The 25333-nt window shown below is 45.5% G+C and overlaps 1 protein-coding gene across 1 annotated transcript in view; it reads left to right on the top strand.

The window, feature by feature from the left end:
* Positions 1–101: 101 nt before the first annotated feature.
* The window catches only part of CCDC3 (coiled-coil domain containing 3), a 40123-nt gene continuing 14891 nt past the window's right edge, over positions 102–25333 (top strand). Inside the window, exons 1-2 of the mRNA XM_061467252.1 lie at positions 102–542; positions 1816–1990. Coding sequence (XP_061323236.1) covers positions 142–542; positions 1816–1990 — 576 coding nt within the window. The 5' untranslated portion in view covers positions 102–141. The remainder of the gene's footprint in view (positions 543–1815; positions 1991–25333) is intronic.

Below are 25333 nucleotides of genomic sequence, written 5' to 3'. Positions count from 1 at the left end.
CCCCTTCGCATCCCCGCCTCGCTCCCTCCCTGCCTCCTCCACTGCAGTCCTTCCTCACCTCTCCCCCACCTCCCCTCGTGTGTCCCGTCCCCCCCTTCAATCCCTCTCCAACCCCTTTGCCTTCCTTTGCCCCGTCCCGCGATGCCGCCGCGGCTGCTGCCGCTGCTGGCTCTGGGGCTGGCGCTGGGGGGCCGGGCAGGCGGCGGAGGGGGCTGCCAGTTACCGGCAGAGTGGCGGCCGCTCAGCGAGGGCTGCCGCGCCGAGCTGGCCGCGATCATCGTGTACGCGAAGGTGCTGGCGCTGCACCCAGACGCTTACGGAGCGTACAACTACCTGCCCTGGCAGCGGGACCCCCCCGGCGGCCCGCAGCAGGCAGCGGGGGGATTATTCTATTCCGCCGAGATCGAGCTGCTGTGCGACCAGGCGTGGGGCAGCATGCTGGAGGTGCCCGCCGGCTCCCGCCTCAACCTCACCGGCCTCGGGTACTTCTCCTGCCACTCGCACACCGTCATGCAGGGCTACGCTTATTTCTTCTTCCTCCGGTGAGTCCTGTGATACGGCTATCTGGAGGGGGGGTGTCGGTATCCCGGCTCCAGGGTATCTCCGCACTAGGGACGGTTCACTTCAGACCACTCTCCCCACAGCACTTGGCGCTTCCACCCATAGTTTCATCGGGAGAGAAAGAGCCAATTCTCAATCTAATATTCCGTCATTCAGGGAGCCGCTGTTGAGTAGCTCCTGGGTGCTGCTGCTTTTGTTTTTACGAGGGGACTGGAGAGAAACCAGTGCCTCTTTGCCGAAGTTTGGCGTGGAACTTTAAAACTCATTGCCAAGTACTCACCCGATAGCTTCCTCCCGGCTCTCCCAAGCCCCAGCCAAATCCCGACGTTGGGTTCATCGAAAGAATAAGAGAACAAACCACAGTATGGGAGCAGAGCCATCGCTGTGACCTTTCAATCCAAGAGTGTTTGCGAAATACTATTGAGTGGCTTGTTTTGAAATATATTTGTATATTCTTGCACTGGGTGTGTAATGAAGCACAACTTGATGCTGCCTAATCCTTAGTTTCTAGCAATAGCTTTAAACATGTCTTACAGAAGTTATTTATTGACTTTACTTGTTATACAACTCTTGGTTCAGGAGAGACCTGGTTCATAACTGAGGTGCTCAGGACACTGTTAGTGTAAATAAGTATTAAAGGGCAGAAGTATTGGGCGCAAAAGTCTTCATAGGTTTGGGCTTACTAAGTCCTAGGTTTTTTGCAGCTATAGATAATTTCTGTAGTGTAGGGAGATGTTTGCTGTGCACCTCTTCAGGAGTCCCCATCCCTGGCAGTGTTCAAGGCCAGGTTGGACAGGGCTTGGAGTAGCCTGGTCTAGTGAAAGCTGTCCCTGTCCATGGCAGGGGGGTTGGAACTGGGTAAGCTTTAAGGTCACTTCCAACTCAAATCAGTCTGTGATTCTATGATACGATTCTATGACTGTTTGAAGGAGTACTTAAACTCTGGGATCAAGGGCAAAGTGATGGAAATTGAATAGGAACCATGGGATACAGTATAGCCTCATACGTGGTGGTTCACTGATGCCTGCAGGGTGGTATGAGCCTGTTTAAGTCCTTACTGCTGCTGCCTGATCCAGTCCCCTGTCTTGGCAACTAAGTACCCAGGAGAACTGAGTACCACATGCCTGCTGAAAGTCCATCTTAGTGACTTTGGTGGCACTTGTTGAGCAAGGCTGAAGTACGAGGGGTGACTTCTGTGGGAGAGAAAGTGCTGCTCAGCCTCACTGCGCACTGCCCATGCAATTTGTGTTTCAGAATGGATGAGAACTACATCCTCCTGCCACATGGAGTCAACTTCCAGGAGGCGATTTTCCCGGACACCATGGAGAACAGAAGGATGTTTGCCAGCCTTTTCCAGTTTTCTAACTGCTCCCAGGCACAGCATGTGTTGAGCTTCTCCAGTGACTGGGAGATTCAAGAGGACAACCGGGTAAGTGATGTATTTGCTCTCCAGTAATTGCTTTCCAAGTGGGCACAGGCATTCCTGTGTCGTTTGCAAACATATATATATGTGAATGCAGAGCAGAGATCCCTGATTTTCCTGGTCCTTCGGTAATGCACTGGTGGGGAGATGCTAAACTCTGCTTTCAAAGCTGATCTTTGTGTTAGCTCTTTAGCTTCCTATGGACCCGGGCAAAGCGTGGCATCAACCTGTTCAAGAGCAACAGGCTGGAAACCAGTATTGTTTGTGGTCCTGTCCTACTCTACCCAGGTCATTCCTGGGTTTGCTATCTCTAGACCCCATACTTTAGCTTCAGCTGAGTTGCTCAGGAGCAAAGCTTTGCTTTTGTACTTCTGTGTTCATCTCATGTAGTGATAGCAGTGCCTGGACCATGACAGACTATAAGGGATTATTCTTGTCTAGCTCCACATAACATCTACTGAACTAATCACCCTAATCTGTCTTTGTAGTGGCTGGGGAAAAATAGATTCTTGAGGGCATGTTTCGTCTGCATGATGAGGGCAGGGTTTGTCTGACCAATGCCAGTGCTTACTTCTGAAGGAGCTGAATGAAATGCTTCTTTCTCCTCTCAAGGGAGGCCACAGCAAACGCTCCAGGCGATCCTCCTTTAACAAAGTACATTTCTAGTATGGAAAGTCCAATGATGCCCATTGTTAGTGGCTTCTGAGCCCCTTTATGGGGCTGTAGTGTGTGTGATAAATGCAGGATTTTAATAAATACTCCCTGGGCAGAGAGAAGCAACCTGCAATTATGTGTGTGCACGTTCTGGATGGGCATATACATTAGCAGCAGTGGAACTTGGTGAGCTGTTCTAGTGCCAAGCCTTGTTTTATGAGGCTGGTGATTTCTACTGGTAGCAGGGAACATTTTAAGCATCCCTGCAGGTTAGGATGGACAGGACATGTGTCATCACTTGTGTCTTCTGTGGCCCCATCCAAGGCACAATGTTTACATATGGTAGCAGATGCATTAGTGGCTTATTTCGGGGGATGGATGGAGGGAGGTCAGTAACTGGCTGAGCACTTTCCTGCCACCAGCTGCCTGACCACCAGTATACAAAGTCTGAGCTGCTTCATGGCTATGTGGCCAGTGACACAATCCACTCCTTAGAATGCCCCATGAGAGAGTGTTTTCCCACTGCTGATATTTTGGGGAGAGAGGAGGGAACCGTGATGTTTAAGTATGTATTTGGGGACAGCAGCAGGAATTGATGTTTAAGAGAAAATGAATCATCCTACAATTAGATCACAGAGCTATAATCCTCGCTGGGCAAGGAGGGGGAGGCAGAGAGCCCTGGTCCCAGCCCTGCCTCCTCCCTGCCAGCCCGCAGGCTCTCCAGTGCCCCGACCAACATTTTTGGCAAGTAAAGGTGCTGCTGCTGCCAAATCCACTGATTTTGCTGTGGGGAAGCAAAGTGGATTTGTGGGGGATCACCAGCTCCAACTCCCAGTGTCCGCTTATGATGCCTCTGTGCTGTTTATTTAGCCAGATGTAGGGGATCCTGATGGGTTGCTGCTCACTTACGCCGGCAGTGACCCTCTCCAGTTGACTTTAATGGCAATCACCAGGCAGAAACCCTCAGGGTAAGTTGCAGCAACCAAATGCATGTGCATCAACGTGCATTTCAGCTGTTGTGCTCTTTGACCCCCCGCAGCTGTGAGCAGAACAGGGGGGATTAGAGCTGCTGCTCACACAGACCAGGGCTGGGGGCTTTACATATGTCAACACCCCACCATTGAGTGAATGAATTCAGCACAACTGATGGGCACTTTGTCTCCTCTTCATAATGGAAAGTAAAAGCTTCCTCTGCACCAGTTAAAAATAGTTTAGGATGACTGTGCTCCCATTCAGCTCCTGCATCTGTGTTTGCACAGACAAGCGCCGGCTCCTGGCGCCTGTGTGCCCCAGCCTGGGAAGGAGATGGCATTTCTGGCTGCCGTGGTACTTGGAATTTGTTCCTCAGCTCTTCCCAGTGCAGATACCCATGTACAGGGTGCATTTTGCTTCACTCTTTGCCTTGTTGGTGACTTTCCCGATTGTCACTGCATCTGCTCACATCCCATCACAGGGCGAGCAGTTTCCATCTCCAAATGCACTTGGCTGAGCTGGCTCTAGAGCCAAAGCCTGTGACATGCCCCAGCTTTGTGGCACACAAAGTAAGCATTGCTTGGAGCATTATTCTTGAAGCTCTTTGGAAAAGGGGCTCTTTGGGAACCCAAGGGGGTCTTCTGAGATAGGGTCAAGTTGTGGAGAGCTTGGGTAGAGAGGCAGGGGCTTCAGATGAAGCTCATTCTGCTGTGTACCGATGTTAACTTGCTAGTTAAAACCCATCACAGATGTTTAGTGCAATCAGAGGGAAGAGACGGAGACGCTGAGATCCTCAAAGCAGAAGGCAGCTGAGGCTAAAATCTGGTTCCAGGAGTTAGTAGGTAAGGTCGTTCCTCTAGGGCTTGGCACTGCTCTGTGCAGGGACATCTTACAGTGCGCCCAAGTAGGTCTGGAGTACAGGAATGATGAAATCTCCAGTTTACAGCTGTATCATGTACTCCAAAAGACTCTTTGCATCCCTGTCTTGCTTATGGCCTTGTGCACTACTCGGTATATTTTTGGGGTGGACATTTCAAGGGAGAATTTGGTGCTGGAAGCATTTGCAATTGCAATGAATAATCTGTGTTTGTAGATCTGGGGTGCTCAGCCAGAAGGTGAGAGGGCCCCATCATGGGTAAATGTCTTTTGCCTCATGTAATGCTGCTCCCAGCAAGAGGTCCCTTCTGTAGGGTGTGCCTGAGCCATCCATGGAGTGGGAGATGCAAAGGTGACCACTGACACACTGTTTTCCTGCTTGCCCTCTTCTCTGTGCAATGCTCCTTGCATGCAGGCAGCCTTGTCTGGGCTGTCCCAATGGTTGAAATAAGGAAAAGCCTGACAGCTCCTTCTCCTCTCAGCAGCTGTCTGATGATGCTAAAGAGGCAAAGAGATGTGCAGGGACTTCTTGGATTCAAACTTAAACAGGGGAGGTTTAGGTTAGATATAAGGAAGTAATTCTTTACTGTGAGAGTGTTGAGAGACTGCAACAGGCTGCCCAGGCTGGACAGAGCCTTGGGTGATATGGTCTAGTGTGAGGCATCCCTGCCTGTGGCAGAGGAGGTGGAACTGAATGATCTTAAGGTCCTTTCCAACCCAAACCATTCTATGATTCTATGACATGCTGGGAAATGCTGTCTGCCTTTTCCGTCATGGAAAAACCCTTTTAGTTTTCAAAAAGCCCCATGATGCATGGTGAACAGAGGCCAGACCCAAGGCACATCTCATTGGGGACATAAGTTCCTCATCCTGGACCTGCTGCTGCTGCTGGGATCTAATACCAGCTGTGTTTTTAAACCCCTTCCAGTCTGGGCTGAGGGCCAGATGCTGCTTTCCATAGTTTCCCAATAACCCCCCAGTCTCATAAATCTACACAGGTGCTTGTTCTGGCCACTCTGGAGAGCAACAGGAGCTCCAGCAGCTCCAGCATTCATTTCTTTAGGCACTTGCATTTTAGCTTCCACATTTCCAGACCCAGTAATAAATTGGGCTCTGTCTTGGTGTTTCTCACATCCCCCTAGTGACATTTGCAGGCCCCCTGCTTTACTCCAGGTCACTGTCACAGCGGTTTCCACAAGGTTGTTGCTAAAGCCCCAAGTTCCCACCAGGCTTGGGATTGGAGCTGGGTTTGTAAAGTGCGAGGGGCCCCTTCTTGCAGCATACTGCAGGTGTCTGGGTCGCAGGTTTGGCTCAGTCCCAGAGCTGATGTTGGTAGCGATAACAACACAGGGACACTTCCTTTTCACTTTTGGAATTACAGCTTTAGGCACTTCTTCCCACCCTCTGACCCTGTGAGAAATGCAGTATTCGCCTATTCAAGGAATCTTGCAGTCACAGCAGTTACTTTCAATAAGGTGCTTTTATTGATGAAAGGAACAATTAAGGAGCAATGAAAACCTAACTAACATTCATAAAAGTTCCATGTTTTTATTCATGTCTCATGTTGACCTTTTCCTGCTCAGAAGGAGTCCGAGCGGTCAGACGTTTTGGAGATAGGGTTGAGCATTTGGTTATGCAGCCAGCATCCTCCTCTAGGGATGGAAAAATCCTGAAGGCCTGCAGAACATCTCTTTGTGCCAATACCTCTTTCTCATGGCAGCTTTTTCTTATGGCTAAGTAATAAATGCCACTATTTTACGCACAGGGGGTTGATTTATACTTGCTCAAACTGGGAAGTGGGAATTGTCCTTGCAGGTTCCCCCTCCCACAGTGCCTCCTGCTAAGCCTGGGGATGATGCAGTGGCTTGGTATTGAAATCTTGCTCCTCTGCAAAGTTTTACCAAATTAGTTTAGTGCAAATCTAAAGGCTCCTCCTTGGCCTTCTGCAGAGTTGTGTGATCTCATAAAGAAGAGCTTGTTGCCTTGTTTGCACAGGAGAGATTACACTAAAGTGACTGAGGTTCGGTGCTAATAAGGTCTATAGAAGTGTCAAAGATTGCTGGTAGTTATTTATTATTCACAGAGGCTTTAACTCCTGGTTTTGTCAACAAGTTGATAGGGAAACATGGTGTTTTGGCCTCCCCTTTTATTCAGGTGGGAGATTTGCAAAGTGACCCCCTGTGAATGATAACAAAGGAATAACAGCATCATGTCAAACCGATCATAAGCAACCATGGGAGCACCAGCACTGTGATAAAGCCTGTGGAAATTAAGGAGTCAAATAACTTTAATAAAGCTCAGGGAGACTGCAGGGGAAAATTACATCTTATATTAAGCCTCTCTACTTGCATTGCCTTTTCTCTCAAGTATCAGTCACAACTATGCTGTTACTTCAATTGATTTGGATGAATGGACTTGCCTTCTGAGAGATCTCCAGAGATTTATCTGGGTAATAATAAAGATCTTATGAGAGTAATCAGTGTCCCAAATAAAAACCAAGGTAATTAGTGTGTTAAAAGGGCAGTCTACCAATACCTGCTTAGCATCTTTGGGCCTGGGTCCTCTTCTCCGGTGGTACTTTGGCTGCTGTAATAACCTGTTACCCTGATTAGGACACCTGCAAGGCTTTGAAGCAGCTGGGAAGGGAACCGGGTAAGAAAAAGCAATGTAATTGCGCAAATGGCTTTGCCATTATTATGCAAAGCAAGAATTAGGTTAAATGGCATTCTTCCTCTGTGGAAGTAGAGGAAACAGTTTCAGAACTATTTGTATTTTAGCAGTGGCTGTGTGCATGACCTGGAAGCCAGTGGGTTGGATCGTTCCCTGAACCCATCCATGGGCAGCAGCACATTTGCTCAGCAATGGTCCTGTCTCTTCCCTGATGCTCTCAGCTGGGTAGATGTACCAGGTCTGAACACGTTCAGCAGCACTTCACAGGTACCTGAGGGCTTAAATCACCGAGAAATAACTGCTTCCACAAAAGCTTTTTGGGCTACCAGAGAACGGTTTGCTCACTTGATATTTGCTGTGGGGACCTGTTTTGATCCATTCTCCCAGGCAACATGCCCCTAGAGAGCGGAAAAAAAGAAGAAAATTGGGGAAGTTCCCATAATTTTCCTGACCATCTTGATTTTGAGTCTAGACAGTGATTAAATAGTATCCTGGCTAGATACCTGCCTGTGGCATCTCTGGAGAGATACCGAGCTGCCCTGGATGCAGGGACCAGAGCTCTTCCTGCTGTGGCTGAGACAGACATCTGATGATCCATCTGGTCATCTGGTGATGCTGAAGGTGACTCCATGTGAATGATGCAAAGCCTGGCCACTAGGAAAAAAAGCTGATGATTGATGGATTTCAGCTGAAATTTCATCCATGAAATTTTATCCACTGAGATAAAATGAAAAAGCGATTTGCTTTTTCTCTTTTAAAAGTTCAGAATTTACTGCTCTTGAGGAGTTCTCTCTCTGCTCCAAGTACTGGGAGATGAATTACAGGACTGGAAAACATTGGAGTCCAGAAACAGCAATTTTAGGATAAAGACTGGTCAGGAAATGAGCAGGCAGCAGCCTGGCTTGGTTAAGACAGTTTTGTTTAATTCCCATATACTGGTCTTTTGTGTTTGCTTGTGGCATAAAGAATCCTCCCTTCTCTGGTCCTAAGTCACTAAGGAAATAGAAAATATCCTCAGTTCAAAACAGTGCTACGTGGCAAGGGCAGGGCAGAAAGACCTCAAAAAAGATGAAAGTAAGCTCTGATGTCTAAATGATTGAAAATTTTATTTTCCATTCATTTTTTTGCCCTTTATTTGCCATTTATTGGAAGAGATGTTGGTCCATTAACAAAAGTGTGTCTCGCTTCTGGGTTGTTTTAACAGTGATTTACAGCGCTGTTGTTTTCCTCCCAGGAACCCACCCAGAGCGTACCCCCTCCCTATGGTCTGTGTTTTGTTTGAATACATGTAAGCAATATTAGATGAAATGGAGAACTGCTGACAAGTGTCTCGGATGAGGGGAGACCACGAGACAGTTGATATGTTTGGGTAACATCCCCAAAAGTCTTTTGGCATGGAAATGGCATTGACTCATTTCTGAATCTTCCCACCCAGGCTGTGGTAGAGAACTCTTAGAGGTCTGATTGGCATCTCCCTATCAGTTTTCTGTCTTTCCACATGCACCCAGGATGCTAAAATACAGAAGAAAAGATGACAAAGAAGTACATGATAGTCGTATCCACAGGATGTTTCCATTGCATATGGTCTGTATCATATTTATAACATGCAGAAGGTGTTCTGAGCACTTCCTAGGAGGAAAAATGAGGGAATTCCTCTGTTTTTAGGTGTGCCTCTTAGAGTCACCTTATTTCTGTACTGGGAGGCAGGTTGGCTGACTGCCATGTACCATACAGAAAGATGACCTGAGGTAGCATGGGTGCCTTGAATTTGGCATTGGCTGTGAACAGTCTGAATTTAGGGTTGAATAAGGACCTTTTCCACACCCAGCTGTGGCTGGCGGGGAGCTGCTGAAGTGAGGCCCCCACTTAGCACCCTCCTGTTACCAACATGGGTGCAGGATGAGGTGAAGGGAGTTCCAGCTTCTGGTGAATGAGTCTGGACCGACTTGCTCCCTGTCAAGCAATGCAGATTACTCCAGAGCGCAGCTCTCTCTATGTCTCAGGCACATCCAAGTACATTCTATCCTTAAAAATATCCGGTTTTCAGCTTGCCGAGCAAGGAAATGCCTAGACAGCCATGGGTATGTGTGTGTATGTACACGGCTGCCTCCTCTGAAGGGCGAAGCAGGAATCCTTCCAGGAATTGGCAATGAATGAAGACCCACAGGGCTTCTAGCTGCTTTTAATTATCCAGAGCCACACTTTAAAGAAGTTCTGCCAAACGCACTAAGTAAGTCTGTATTTCATGGCATGAAGCTATCTGCTGCTGTACATGAACTTGATGGTGAGCAGGCATCTGACCCCAGCTCCACGACACCTTTTCAGCTCTCCATCTGGCTTCTTCCACTGCCACAGGGGTGGGAAACTGCTGGTGGCCACAGAGGCAGTTGTTGGTTGTGGGCTGAGCTCTGCACACATTGAGAGACACAAAGATGGGGTTGAAGGGATGCTGTTGTCCTTCCTGTGTTTCAAATCCAAGGCAGCCTGGAGGGGTGCTGGACCCTTGGGGTTTCCAGCCCAGAGATGGTTGTAAGAGGTGGTGGTGCTGCCAAGCACAGGTCCTGCTGCAGTGCTTGCTTAGCTGGACAAAGATTTATTTGGAAGTCCCAACCACTGACTCTTCGGCAAGGGCCAAGGCACTGTGTTTCCCAGTCATGCTGGAAAGATGTATCTACATGGCTGGGGCTAACTCCATAGCATGCAACACAGGTAGGATATTGCTGCTGTTGTCTCAGGGTAGGTAGGAGAGACAGAACTTTCATAGAGCTGGTTGCATTCTGTCTGTGTTAGCCACAGAAGTGGCAAAGGTGGGAGATATATCCCTTTAGGGAGGAGTTTGAAGCTACCCCCAATAGCATCTGTATGTGAAGGTGGGCTGGGAATTGCAGCACTGTAATGAGATGTGACCTTCTCATCTGTACTATCTGGAAATGACACTGTCATGGGAAACATAGCAACAAGAAGACATGAGGAGGCCAACTTCAGTTCCTTGTCTCCTTACCTGTGTGTGAGTGATTTGATGCACTGGAACAGGTTGCTCAAAGAAGTGATAAATGTTCCATCTCTGGCAGTGTTCAACTGATCTATGGCAGGGCAGTTGGAACTCAATGATCTTAAGGTCCTTTCCAGCCCTAAATATCCTACGATTCTATGATTCCTCTGCTTTTCTGCCCTGCCTTCCCATTCATGGCCTTTCCAGTGTGGGAAGGGGAGAGAGTACATCCCACCACACACAGACCACAAAGGGTGAAAGCATTGGCTAGCAAGGGGAGGCAGCTGGCTGGGACCTGGGCAGTTACTGGAGCTGGGAAATGAAGTGGTGCAGGGCAAAATGTGCTTAAAACTGCTTGTGTCCACAGCCAAATCACCCTCCTTGAAACAGCTCCCTGTACTCAAGGTGCTCCCACAGGTAACTGGGACCTGGCCTCCAAGGAGGAGTTGAGGCTGATGCTCTTGTAGAATATTTAGGGCTGGAAAGGACCTTAAGATCGTTGAGTTCCAACTGCCCTGCCATAGATCAGTTGAACACTGCCAGAGATGGAACATTTATCACTTCTTTGAGCAACCTGTTCCAGTGCATCAAATCACCCACACACAGGGAAGGAGACAAGGAACTGAAGTTGGCCTCCTCATGTCTTCTTGTTGCTATGTTTCCCATGACAGTGCCATTTCCAGATAGTATGGATGAGAAGTCTACCTCTCATTACAGTGCTACAACCCAAGGCAAAAAAATCTTGCAGCCCAAAGAAGAAGATCATGGGTGTTTTCTGATCCAGTCATGCTTATTGTTCATTCTTGTCCCACCATTTTTCAACCTCAAGAGTAGAGGTACTGACTTAGCCTGAGAGCTGCAGAAAGATGCTCAAATATGACTCCTGGCACCACTCTGTAAATCTGTGAGTCTGTAGATGTATTAGGTGTGCAAATCCATGCTTTGTATTGATCAGCAGTTGCAAAGGATGATTCAAGTGGACCAGCAGCCCTGAGCCAAGATCTGTCGTTGATGCACACACTGCTTCTATAGGAACTGTGAGCAGATCTGGTCTTTGGTTTCACTGCTGGCCCCAATCAAACTTGAATCAAGGGAAAAGTGTTTTCTTTCCACTTCTCTCTCTGTCCTGACCCACCTGTGAGATGGATACAGAAAAAGATGGAGCAAAGTGCTTATTAAAATCAACAGCCACCACAGTCCATCTGGCAGCTGGCAGACAGGACACCTGTAATGCTGCTGTAACTGAAACAACACTGTGGCTTGACGGGAGATGAGATCTTTCAATCTGGGACGTATTTTCTCCCAGCCCATGCATTTTGATGCTTATTTTTGCAAACAGCAAGCCAAGTTGGCTCTGAGGCAGTGGTAGTTCAAATCCCTAATGGAAGCTGCAGACAGAGCCTCTTAAAGCCCATCCTGCCTCTGCCAGCCAAGCGCCTTTCCAAATTTCCCTAGAGAAGCATCCTTGCCCCATTGCACTTGGCCAGGAGTGACCATGAAGTGCCAGGCTTGGCTTTGCCGCCAGCCTGGAAGCATGCAGCCACTTCAGCAGCTAATGTGAAGTGACAAACCAGAGCGTCGGGTTTGGAGGAAGCTGGAGTGAATGGCTTTGATGTGACCAATTGCAGTTGGTTGCTGCTCAAGTCATTACAGGTGCCTCCGGCAGCTGAGGCAGAAATTGCCTCCTTTTGCTGCCCCACTTTGTGGATTTATGTTGGAAGGATGCTGCTACAACTGTTAGTCCAGTTATCTGTAAAGTGAGTGATGGTGGGGGAAAAATATATTGAGGGAAAAGCAAGTTTCCATGACACTGTATAGTGCGAAGGGGAAATAATATAGCAAGAAAGCCAGGTCTGAGTTTCTGCCCAAGAAACTTAAGAGCAAGCAAGCAAAAAAGTATCTCCTGAGACTTACATACTGTTGTCCTCAAACTGACTCATCTTTATTACCATGCAGGGGTAGCAGGAGAGCTATTCCCATTCTGCAGATGATGAAAGCAAGGCAGTGTGTTAGGCTCTGTATCCCAGTCAGTAGAGACCCAGGATTTAACCCCTCTAGGATTAAATCAACTCTCTGAGCACTTTTTTCTGCCTGTAAACTTATTTGTCTAAATCCTCTGCCCTTCCCTTTCTCCCTTTGTGACTTCCAGCCCCATTGCACAGGCACTGCTGTTCTTCGAGTGAGGAGATATGGTCAGATGGGTGACACATGAGCAACTGGGGTTTGGTTGTTTATTCAAACCAAAGCGTGTTGGTGGTATGAAGACTGGCTTCCTTCTTCAGGTGTACAGTGACATATATCCTCCTTAAAATGAGTTTATCACCTCCATTTGTCTTCACTTTATACCCATTTCAGAGCACATTCATTTGTTTGACTTGTTTTTTGTCTTTCCAGTTTGTTTGACTTGTTTTTTGTCTTTCCATGGCTTTTAAACAGGGATTGAGCACAATTCTGTTCTTCTGGATGCTTTTGGTTATGTATTTTACTTAGAAAAAAATCATTTAGTTGCTTAACTGGATGGTTCTTGGGGAGAGAAAGGAAGGAAAGTCAAAGTAGAGGAACAGCTTGTACTGATATTGGCAGAGAATAGGAATAGAAATTCAGATGCTCTAAGTCTCCATTTCATTACATGGGGAAAGAACTCTAATTTAGAGCCTTTGAAGCATGAACCCAGAAGCCACATCCACTTGAAATCCTCAATTTCATTGAAGAGCAGGAAAGCTATTTTCCACCTTAAAAGTGTCATTTTCAGATATGGAAGAGGAAGGGTAATGAGGAAAGGGCTTAGCTGGGAGACCTCTGCCAAATGCCAGCCCATGCTTTAAAAGAGCTCTGAGGTCTCAGATGGATGGGAGAGAGTTTATTCATGGCCTATAAAAGATGCCCTAAAGTGAGAATCTCTGTGTATGTGGCTTATCTGTAGGAAAGAAACAGTTTATTCTTGGTCCATAAATACCTCTACTGGGGAGGTATCTGTAAGTAGAGACAAAGAAAAAATAACAGATTTAAATGAGAGAAAATTAAAAATCCCCATGGAAATAGGAAAAAAGACAATAACCCACCAAAATGTGCTACCAGTTGATGTGATGAAATCTCTATCATTTACAAGCTGGAAGGTTGTGGTGTCCTTTTGCTGCCTGCCTGTGGAGGAAGATCCATTGCACCGGTCGTGATATTGCTCTGGGCGGGACTGTGTAAGGTTTCAGAGCCCTCTATCCCTGTCCACTTCTTATTCCTCAGACTTGATGGCTGTGGTTACAGCAGTGATTTGCTCCCTCTGGAGAAGGTTTATATCCTGCATACTGTGGCTGAGCAGCTCCAGGAGGTACCAGACAGCATCCAAAGCCCACCTCCATCAGCTGGATTCAAAAGGACAACCTGGGGGGTGAATTCTTCTAAAGATCACTTGCAAGTTCCGTGGGTGCTTCAGGCAGTTATAGCTATGCTGGACATGAATGCTGATGCTGAGAAAAGCCTGTGGATTGGAAATGAGCAGTTTTAAGAAGACCCCGGGGAAGGGTTGTTACTGCCCTCAGTGATTTGGCTTCTGCCCTTTCACATGTTTTAGGCTCAGGCTTGTTTTTTCTGAGCTCAGTGAACACTTCACAATCTGTCCCTTGAAATCCTAATTGAGCCTGTGTTTTCCTAAGTCTCTACTTCAAAAAGCAGGGTAACAAATGTGATTCTTGGTTCTTTTCCCAAAGGTGTGGAACTGTAGATTAAACGTGTCCTGGAAATAATATTTTATGCTCAAATATTTCCCTCTTCAATAAAAATGGCTCAAAACCACATCCAGTGACAAAACCCTCCTATATTTAACCCATGCCTAGAAGCAGCTGAAATACATATGGGAAATGTCCTGGCACTTCCATGTCAGTGGCACTTTGGAGCCGCTGGAACACATCTGGCTCCTTATGGATGGACGTTGCTGAAGAAAAAATTACAGATGTTGAGGATGTGAAAGAGCAGGTTCCTTCCGTTGCAGCATCAGGACAGAGAAAGGCCAAAAACAAAATCCCAGGCTGGTGCCACCCCTGAGGCATTTGTCTGCCTGTTCTGTGTCCAGACTTCAGGATTGACCTCTGGTTCCTGCTCATTGTCAGGAACATCTGCCTGCCATGTTCCCTGCTAACAAAGTGGTGTTTATCACTCTCTGGTAATTGCATTTGCTATGATATTTACAGCATTCCCTATGCTGAAAGGGTGGAGATCTCAGGCTTGCCCAGGGCTGTGTACTCCAATCTGCTACTCCAATCTGTGTACTCCAATCTCCACGTGTATCTTTAAACATTAACATAGACATTGGCAGTGTCCAGGGCTGGTCTCAACCACACAAATACTGAGCTGGAAAAGTGACTGTTGCAGTGTTCATGTTTGCTCTCAGTGTTTATCAAGGGAAGTATCTTGTCTCTTCCTTTACAGGTCCAAAGGAATTGAATGTTCTTTCCTTCTTTCTTTTTATATCTTGGAAAGTTGCAGGCAGTCCTTGCAGGCAGCCGTGCAGGCAGACAAAGGATCAAGGGAGGGAAGGCAGGTTTTCAATCTAGCTAAACAGGATTCAGAGCAATTTAGGACCCCAAGAACAGAATAGACATTGCTGCAGACTTGTCTTGTGTTTTCAGGAGAGATTCATCTCTGCCTGCCCTAGGAAGTCACCAGCACCAAGCTGTTCAAGTGTGGTATTCTCCTATTCAGCATCTTAGAAATGTGCTTTCAGTTAGTGTGTGCCTACTGAAATGCTTTTTTTTCTGAGAAGAAAAACCACTATAAGAACAAAACTTAAGTAAGTTCTTTATTTTTTCACCTTCAAGCCCAGAAATTTCAGGGATGAGCTGACTGCATGTCACTGGTATTTCCACCCCAGGGTGGGAATCAGAATCACAGACTGGTTTGGGTTGGACAGGACCTTTAAAGCTCATGTAGGCCAAAGCCTGCAATAAGCAGGGACATCTTCAACTAGATCAGGTTGCTCAAACCCGGCTGCAACTTGACGGTGAATATTTCCAGGAATGCGGCATTTTCCACCTCTCTGGGCATTTCACCACCCTCATCATAAAAGATATCCTTATATCTAGAATAAATCTATCCTTTTTTAGTTTAAAACCATTACCCCTTGCTCTGTTTTTACATGCACTGCTAATTTTCCCCCATCTTTTTTATAAGCCCCTTTCCTCACAGTAGAGGAGTTCCATCCTTCTGAACATTTTTGTAGCCTCTGGACCCACTCCAACAGGTCCACGTCTTTCCTGTACTCATGGTCCTGAACGGTTTTTGCTATTACACCTTGACCATGACTATGGCTCTGTCTCACTGTTTGCTTTTCCTGGATATAGAGGTTCTGGGCTTAGATTCAGTGGATTCTGGAAGAGTCCAGAGCTTGAAACAAGCACTGCAGTTTGCCTGGGGTCCTCCTTTCCTATCTATTGCTGTGTGGAGCAGGTGGCTTGAATTTGGCTGGAGCTTATGATGCATTTTGGAGTTTTATCTTCCAGCTTATAAAGCCTTTTGGATAGGATTTCCTGAATGCATGTTAGACATTGTATTTTATTTTGTGGATTTAAATCCAATATTCTAAATTGCTTTAAAGTAATTCATTGTGTTTTGAAATACCAAAACCCCGGCCGCCTTTTTATTATGTGCTTGTGGTCAATTAAAGACTGATTTAGGAAATGATGAGAGATGTGTAAATGAAACTAAAAGCATTTTTCAAAATGGTGTGAAGGAAAGAAGAAAGAAAGACACATGTTATCAATACTTCATCAAAAGGGAACAATGTTTCTGACCATAGAAAGCCTTAGAACCAAAAGCTTGCAGTAATAATGGAATAAGCTTTCTAATCCACAGTACTGTTGGAACACATGTAAAAAGACCTTTTTACATAGTCCTTTTTGGATTACTTCAGCTTTGACTTCAGGGCTTTGTCTGTTTGGTCTCCAAGTATATACTCTAGATGGGACTCTGAACATAATTGTTCCATGCGTTTTATGTATAGATATTCTGGGTTGAGATTGGATTCTTGGTTGGATTTTTTAAAGTAGTAGTTGAAAGGAGTTAGGGAGCTTGTCTACTTCAGCATTGCTTGCAAAGAGTGAGGAAATACTGCATTTAATTGCATACAAGTCTCTGAAGTGTTGCAGCCAACAGCAGAGTGGAGTATAGGAGTCCTTTTGACAGGTGCTTCAATATCAGAAGCCATGAACTGGTGCAAAATAGTGGTCCTCTGAGGAAAAAGTGGAGAATACAATTTGTGGGTACAAAAGAAGCGTAAGATACGTGCTGGTTTGCTTTTAGAAGTTTGAAATGGAAATCAAACTACATTCAAGTAAGCAATCAATTAAATAGCTTAATATATTGTGCTTTGTATTGTCTACTTAAAAGGAAGTCCGCTAAGTGCTTCCAACTCATCCCATTTCTGCTGAAACTCTTGGTGACTTTAAAGGAAAAGGAATCATGTGTTAAGAAATACAGTTCACTTTCCCCTCATCCTGAGTTTGTGTCTGTGATCTAAGAAGTGTGAAATCTGTGTAAGTGGTGGAAGAAGTTCATGTGAGGAACTTTGGGCTGGAGGAAACTAAAGATGCCAGCCAAGCCAACCACAATGTTGCTTCTGTTCGGGGGTTTGCATAGGGAATTGCCCCATGCCAGACCGAGGAGATGTGCTTTTGTGGAGAGCTCTCCACTTCTGGAAAAGGAAAGAGGCAGGAAGCAGGGTTGCCTTCTAAAACTGGAAATAAACTATTTCCCATTGATGGCAAAGAAGAATGAAATAAGGAGGAAGGACACAAAGTCTGTGGATTGAGAAAAACAAGCGTGATGTGAAAATAAGGTTGCATTACATCTAGCATCTGCACTTGCTAGCTGGTGACCCAGGAGAGTACCAGGCAAGGGTGAGGCTCAGAGCTGAAATGTTCCTTGCCACCAGCTTGGCTATGAAAGAATTGAAATGAACCGGTAGCCCTTGCTATTTTTGCACACAGGAAGAGACTGTATTCTCCCCTCACCCTACAAGATCCACAGCAAACCAGCAGATATCTACATCAGGTACCCAGGAAAGAGTGTAAAAAGAAGATAATGATGTATGTTGGTTCTTTGGATGCTCTCCCAGCCTCCAGTATTTTCAGATGAAGGATTGTTTGTGGTGAAGCAATTCCCATATATTGAGTTTTTCCTGTATATTCAGTGACTTTCAGTGGATTTATCTTCCATGAAGCTGTCCAGCCTCCTCTTGAGAATTAGAACTTTTTGATTGCCTTGAACCTGGTTCCAACTATATCATCAGATACCACCAGCTCTTCTGCTGGAAGATGCTGTCAGTCTCTATTTAACACCTCCATGGCACTTGTGGTTGTGTAGACCTCTATCCTATATCCTCTCCTAACACAGGACTCCAAGGTTAAAGACCATGCTTGATGTCGGATCCTCAACAAAGGTTGTTTCTGTCCCGTCCTGGATGGGAATCAACTACCACAAATGCTATGCAATGCAAGTCCATGAGAAAAGAGGAGTAAAAGCTCTTTCCTGACTGTCTGGGACCTCCCACTGCTATTGCCACAGGGAAATTTCAAGGTTTTGCCTAGACTGCTGGAAGTGCCAACAGGGAAAGCAAATATTTGTGTGTAATACTTAACCCCAAAAAGATTAAGTGCAGATGGATGTCAATAGTGCCAGCAACCTGTGAGAGAAAGTGAAACCTGAGAAGAACATAGAACCAGAACATGGTGCAGGGGTGGGGGGGAAAGAAAGAAAACTAAAATGCAAACCAGACTAGAAACAAATCAGGGGGAAGAAAATTGTCAGTGGGCCTTTCTGCTTTCCCACAGAAAGGCAGCATGAAGACCAGTAAAGAGGAGCAGCTTGGGAGGTTACAAAGATAAACATGAAGTAGAGAGGGTGTAGGAATATCAGCATGAGGGATGCAGCTTGGTGGGATGCTACATGGACAGTGGATGTCTTTGGAAACTGGGAAGTTGTCCTGGAAGTGATGAGTATTTTGCACAGCCTTTATTTCCCACGTCTTCAGCTCTGGAAGTTAATTGCTAGCCAGGGAAATGGTGATCTATGAGAAGAGGTTTGGTTTTGTGAAGCTTGGCCCGGGTTCTGTGGGAGGAGAGCCATGCAGTTTGGAAAGTGTCCATCTCAGGAAAATCATAAGTGGTAGGGCTGTCTAGACTAGTCAGGAAAGCACGAACAAATAACCAGAGGAGAACAGAATATGAAGAAAAGAAAGTGTGATTCCTCACCTAGGATTAAATAAAGGTATGAGTTAAAAAATGAATAAAAGCTTCAAAGGATGCAAACAGAAGGCGCTCTGAACAGACTTTATTCTAGTGCTGTGAACATAGCTAACAAGGAGGGGAAATTAGACATGCCTGGGTTTGGGCTTACATGCTGCTGCTGGAAATGGGTGGGGAGATGTGTGATAGGAATGTTACAATTAATTATTGTAAATCTCTTCCTAACAGCCATGTGGGCAGTGTGCAGGTGTGTGTGAGGCCCCTGGCAGCCTGACAAAAATGTAATGAGTGGTTATGAAGTCAGCAATAATATAGAAACAAACGCTCCTTGGCTCTTCGTCGATCAGCAAAGTGCTAATTAGCCATTGCTAGAGGCCACTGTGTTTCTCTGGAGGGGAAAGTAGGACCTCCTTGAACACCTGGATGTGGTGTGGGTGGGAGCATGACTTACCTGGCAGACTGCAGTTACAGCGAGGATTTCCTGATTTGGAAATCAGAGCAGAAATGTTTTGCCTTAAGTCTTTGGGTTTTGACCTGCAACTGAAACTGGTAGTAAAATACATCCATATAACCCTACTTAAATACAGGGTGTTTTTAAGCTGGAGTAGATCATTGATCTTTGATTTGCCAGAGGTGACAATGGACTCCCCATCACTGAAAAAGGGTCTGGATCTTTTTTCTAGGAATTATAGGCACCTGCTGAAGTCATCTGGTGAGCATAAAGGGTGACTTCCAACAGTTTGATAAAAGAAGACGGATCTAATCTGGTTTAAACAGAAATGATTCTTGTTGCCCACATTGCCCCATACTGGTTCTGAACTTTCAATATTTTATTTTCTAGTTTGGCTAACATAAAACTCAGGGTTTGGGCTTTGGGGCTATACACAAATAGCTCCAGTGTCCCTGCCCCAAAACCCATCCTTAGGGATTTTTGTCCCTGTAGGGCATAGGAAACATTGTAAAGCCATACTTACAAGTAAATCTCAACTCCAGGAGTGAACAAGAAGCAGCCCTGAGAGTAAGGTCAGAAACTGTCCAAGGCACCATTTTATCAAGCTTGACTACAGATGAAGAACCAGGGTGAGAAAAAGCATTGCCATGTCGAGGCTGTCTTCACAACAAGAGCCTTTTAAAACTCCCCATCAAATGCAATAAAACACCCTGTACAGCAGCTTTAAAAACAGGGTGAAAGCAAGGGCCTATACATCTACATCACAGCAGTGACAGCCAGGAGTGCTTGGTTTCCTTTAAAAATGTGCTCTGAGCCCTTTCTCACTCTTAGTGCTGTTTGCTGAAGTATTAAGGAAATGGGAAAGTGTCCAGAAAACTGGTTCAACTCAGCTGACACTGTGAAGCTATAAAAAAGGAGCAGGAAGCAGATTGAGATCTGCAGCACACCACTGACCTGCCATCAGCTGGGGATGTGGTGATGGATCACACCGGTCCTGCCAGTGCAGCCCCACACTCGGAGGTGTCCAGCTGCTGTTGTAAGGGATTTGGAACAAAATCTGCTCACAGCTGCTATGGGGGATTCTTATGGGTGCTGTTGGAAATAGGGAGATGGATTTTTGAGTAGCCTTCAAGAAGCTTTTGACTCTGCTGGCTACAAGGAGCAGAAGTGCCTTGTAAAACCATATTGCTCTTGAAGACATGGAAGATCTGTAACAGTGAATTGATTGTAATTTGTCAGAGCTGAGCAGAGTCGTGTCCTCTTCCTCTGAGCTTCTGCAAACCTCACAGATGCTGTGTAGGACCTGTTCGTGAGCTGTAATGACTACAGTGGCTTAATGAGTAACACATGCAGGATGAAGAGAACCCATCTGTGGTTGTCACAGACATGCGTTGTCATGGCCATAACTGTAACTTCATTGTTTCTTAACCAGGACTTTTAAAGCCCAGGCAATCCACATCCGCACCCAGTGTGTTACCATCTAAGATTCAAAACTCAGCTCAGAACTGATTAGATATAACTGCATATGACCCCTTCTTGCAAATTAACATCGAGGGGAATTGTTCCTAGAAGATCCTTACCACTGTCTGGCGTAGTCTTGGGTTTGGGATTGGCTAAAGATGCAAAAAGCTGTCGTCAAACACAAGGAGGAGCCTGAACTTTGGAGTTAAGCCCAGTGATTGAATCAACTGGTGTTCTTGTTGGATTACCGTATAATTTTCTTGTTTCTTGAGTATTGTTACATGTGCATCAGTTTTAGTCTAATTTTCTGAAGAGGTCTTTGAATAATTAAGCTTTGAAATACCTGAGAAATATTCCCTCAGCAATCAAAGGTGTACACAAGGATGTGACACATATTTTTGATAGTCTTCGCTAAATTTAAGTATTCAAATTAGTGATCTAAGACATGAGTTTACACCTACCCAGCAATGACACCACTGACTTCAAAGGAATGTGTAAGCTGACATGTGGCTGTTGGGCAAATGGCAGTTTCTTTAGGTGTTGTTATCACATTACTTATGATCTACTTTTTGTCACCTTATCCAAATTGCTACCTGGTCATGTAAGCAACTAATTTCTTTGAGTCTATAGCAGAACATCTCCTCTGATCTGTCACTCTCCAGTGCCTCACATAAAGCAAAAGGTTGGGGCAAGCTCTTTTTTTTTTGGCATTTTTTTAGTAAATCTGAACATCTGTGGCTTTTACTAAATTCAGTTCACTTCCAACCTCATAATTGTACCCGAGGGACTCACTTTGGAACTCTAGTATCAAAACAATTTTTAGCTGGCTCTAAAGATGTGGACGGTCATCAGCAAAGCTGGGAGGTAATATGGAAATCCTTGTATCTACTTGACTTCTTGCTGCTAGATGTCCACTTTCCATCATATGCAACTCTGAACGATTATCCTGTCTCTTTGCCTGTATTTCACGTGTGGTATTCTGGGGAGAGCTCATTACAGCCAAGCTCAAGTGTAGCCGGTGCTTAGTTACAAGTGCAAACATACCATGAACGTCTGTCTAGCATTAGGATATTTCCATAAGGCATTAAAACACAGCCAAGGTGGCTTCACAGGCTCCGTGTTTTCCCAGCAGTTGTTGGTTTAAGTGTTCTTAAAAAATGGGGGAGTTTGGGAGAGTGTGGATGTCAGCACCAGTAAGGATTTGCAGTGTGTCAAGTAGAGGGAAATAGGAGGGCTGTTTTAGAGCCAAGCCAGCCCTCCTCTTTGCTTGAGCTTTCTAGTGAAACTTCAGGGAGATAAATATATTGAGCTCTGGTAGTAGATGGCTCTTTGGGGAGCTGCTATTTCTGAGCTGCAATTGTATTACGCAGTCCTGGAGCAGCACAGCATGTTCATCACCACCTTCTATCCTCAGCTGAGCTGCGAGGGGTCCCTACCAGCTCAATGCCGAGACTTCCAAGGGCTGGATCCAGCACATCAGGAAGGATGGGAGGCAAATGTGAAACCAGTTGTACTGCATGAAGTGCAATGGTTGTGAGGTCTACTGTTTGAAGGTTTCCCAAGCCATGGAGCTCAGGCAAAACGCCTGTGGGAACAGCAGCCATCATAGGCTTGTCAACAAGAAGATGTGTCAGATCACTGCAATCTCCTTCATGACAGGGAATGAGCCTGGTGAGTAGGAGATATGCAGTTTAGCTTGGCAAATGTTGGTTCAATTCACAGAGAGGTTTTGGTGCCCACTGAGTAGATTCCCACTGGGGGAAACTCAGCCAGCTACTCCAGGTGCCTGTTTGTGTGCACCAACTCCTAATGGGAGCACACGGTATCCGTTGTTGGTCCTTCACACACCTTTTGATCCCTTTTCCCTGTATATGTGCTCACCCAAACACATCTAGAGCTTCATTGCACAGGTATGTTCCTCTTGCTCCAACTGATTTTCTGATGTGAATGTAGCCAAAGCCTCAGCCTTTTCATAGTGTCTCAACTGAGACTTTGAGTTTCAGGCACTCAAGTCTCACTGTGGGTTTCTGGCACATGTAGTTACTCATCTCTGCTGACTCTTTGCTATTCACTTTGATCCAGTCCACAAGCAGCTGCTCCAGCCACCTTACTGCCCAGGCATGGGTCAGGCCATCACCGTTGCTCTGGGTCTGGTATGGCAAAGGTGACAGAAGGGATGGAGCAGTACAACATTGCACATGCTTAGTGAGGGATTTCTATGACTTTTGCTGGAAGACATGAGCATACCACCTTCCAGCTGATCAACATCGAACTGAACAGGCTCATCAGACAAGGAGCATCTTTAAGGTACCACATCAAAGCATTTGCTCTTAAGTTTGCAAAAAGCCTGATGTCTCAAGCAAAACTTAGCTTTATTTTGTCCATGGACAAGTGCAACCTCTTCCTTGCTCTCAGTTTGCAACCAAAACATTTAAGAGACACAGGCTCATTAACGTGTTCACCAGTTTTTAGTAAGCAGGGGCTGAGTTTCTGCTTTCTGACAGCTTTGCTTAGACTGACATATGTTCCTGCCCTTCTGTGCAGAAACGGATCTCCTCATTTCCATTGAAGACTTCCGTGGTGTGGAGTCTCCTTCTATTTTACACTTATGAGGAATTGCTTCATAAAAGTCACTGAGGATGGAGAGTTGGAATTATCTTCAGATTTTATAGCTCGGCTAAAAAAAACTCTGGCTGCAAGCTAAAACTTGACACATAAATCTCAGCGAGGAAATAAATTAGTTTCCCTCCTTCCGTCAAAACAGCAAACAACTCCTCCCCCCCCAAACACTTGCAAAGTTCTCAATGGTAAAAGGTTATTTTAGGAAGGGATTAAATAAACATTTAGTAAGTGGCAGGATCTCTAAGGTGGGTAGAATATGGAAGGAAAAAAACTTGAAATGTGCAATGTTTTATGATTTTTTTTATGCTTCTTCACTTGAAATGCTCCACAAGTGTCCTAAGGGAGCAGTGTAGATCACCAGTTTGATTGTCTTGCAGTAACACCAGCTTCCATGCGAAGCGTAGGTGCTGCATGTCAGTACAGTGATGTACTTATTAACAGGATTAAACAGACTGAGGCTGAACTGAGAGATCAATCTGCATAGGAATCAGGTTAAACAAACTGGTCATCCAGTCTTTTCAGCTGAGTTTGTGTTGCAGTTGACATATATTAACCAGAAATCATATCTGGTTGATGGTGAGAGGCCTCAAATACCTGCAGGAAAAGGTCTTTACCAATCTCTCTAGATGCTTAGTGCCATGTTTTTGCTGTGCTTTTCCACATTACCTCAAACTCATGATAATTGCTATCTTAGATGATGAGTGAGAATAAATGTTGCCTTCCCTTCCTGTAAAAACTCCTTGTGTATTCTTCTGCTGCCTTCCCTGCTGGTTTACTGGCTCTTAGGTCCAGAAGAACAGGTGTGACCATTGGCATGTTGTTGCTCGCACCCAATTTGTCCCCATAGGTGAATGATGCCTTAAGAAGGGTTGAGTTTGTTTTCCATGTCCCAGTGAAGGCAGTTGCTGTAAGCTGTCCCTTTGCTCATATTTAAAACCATGAAAAGAACTTGAAAAGGTCTTTCCCAACCTAAATGATTATGACTGTATGAATGTGACACAGCACACACTGAAATCCCTTGGACACTGCTCATGTATCTAAGCTTATGATTTGCATAACCAGGATTTTCTCTATGGACTTCAATGCCTTGATCTGTGACAAAGAAAGATCCAACTTTTAAATTACAAACTTTTCTTGAATAAACCCCTCATTATTGTAAGCACAGCCAGTGTGCTCCAGTGCCAGGCAATTTATCCAGGATCCTTACTGGAAAATACATTTGCAGATCACCAGAGAGAAGGCTGCAGTGGTAGGCAATGCCTAGCACTACCATTCATGGAAAAAATCTTGGGTTTGGGCTGATACTTTGAATGTGCACAGAGAAGCACTGTGATCATTCTGCATGGGAATGAAGTACCTGACCATAGGTCTTGGCTCCCCTATTGGTCCTGTCCCAACACTATCCAGGCTTTTAATATAGGCCTTTCTGGTATGGACTATAATGGCTCAGGAAATTCTGCAAATCACAGATGTCCTTTAATCCCCATTTTTGGAGATAGAGAATTGAAGCACAGAGAAATACTTCTCACTGGGACTACTTTTCCCCTAACTGATTATTGCCCTGCCTGTAGTGGAAACATCCAGTTCCTTTCCTCTGATTAGGACAGTCATTTTACTGGCCCTCTTTGATTAGGTGTGAAGTACACATGCTGCTTAATGAGAACAAGCTGTGCAGATAACACAGCTCAAAATAATTGTGATTTTGCTTTTCCAAAATAACCATTGCCAAAAGACAAGGCAAGTGCCCTAGTTAAGGGACTAGACTGGAGGCCAGGTCTTGGCTTCCTCATGGTGGCTTTTGGGGGTATTTTTGTCTTTATTGCAATGATTTTAGGCAATTCTTGTGGGGTTGCACGGATGGCGCGTGGTGTGGATCTAAAGGGGGCCTACAAGGTTGCTAGAGAACTAGGGACTGTAGTGATAGGACAAGGTATGATGGATTTAAACTTGAACAGGGGAAGTTCAGGTTAGATATAAGGAAGAAATTCTTTACTGTGAGGGGGGTGAGGCACTGGCACAGGGTGCCCAGAGAAATGGTAAATGCTCCATCCCTGGCAGTGTTCAAGGCCAGGTTGGACAGAGCCTTGGGAGACATGGTCTAGTGTGATGTGTCCCTGCTCATGACAGCGGGTTGGAACTGGATGATCTTAAGGTCCTTTTCAACCCAAACCATTCTGTGATTCTATGGTACTGTGATTGCTACTGCAGGAGCTCTGGGGCGATTCAGATCATCTGCTCTTCGGAGCTGTCCAGAGCTATTGCCCAGCTTGCTATTGCTCAAGTGATGCAATACAAAGCTGGTGAAAGCATAGATAACTTCTGTGTCAGGGAAATGTGAGAGAAGCAAAATGAGCATCCACAGAAGAACTTTGGACTGATAGAGCAAATTAATGTCCTAATCAGATTTAAAGCCCTTG

The sequence above is a fragment of the Pezoporus flaviventris genome, unplaced genomic scaffold (assembly GCF_033815535.1).
Source record: "Pezoporus flaviventris isolate CSIRO_AGI_PZ_B2104156 unplaced genomic scaffold, CSIRO_AGI_Pfla_v1 ptg000045l, whole genome shotgun sequence".
In the NCBI taxonomy this organism is placed as follows: domain Eukaryota; kingdom Metazoa; phylum Chordata; class Aves; order Psittaciformes; family Psittacidae; genus Pezoporus; species Pezoporus flaviventris.
Note: the sequence above shows the minus strand (reverse complement) of the source record. Positions and strands in the feature narration are given on the sequence as shown.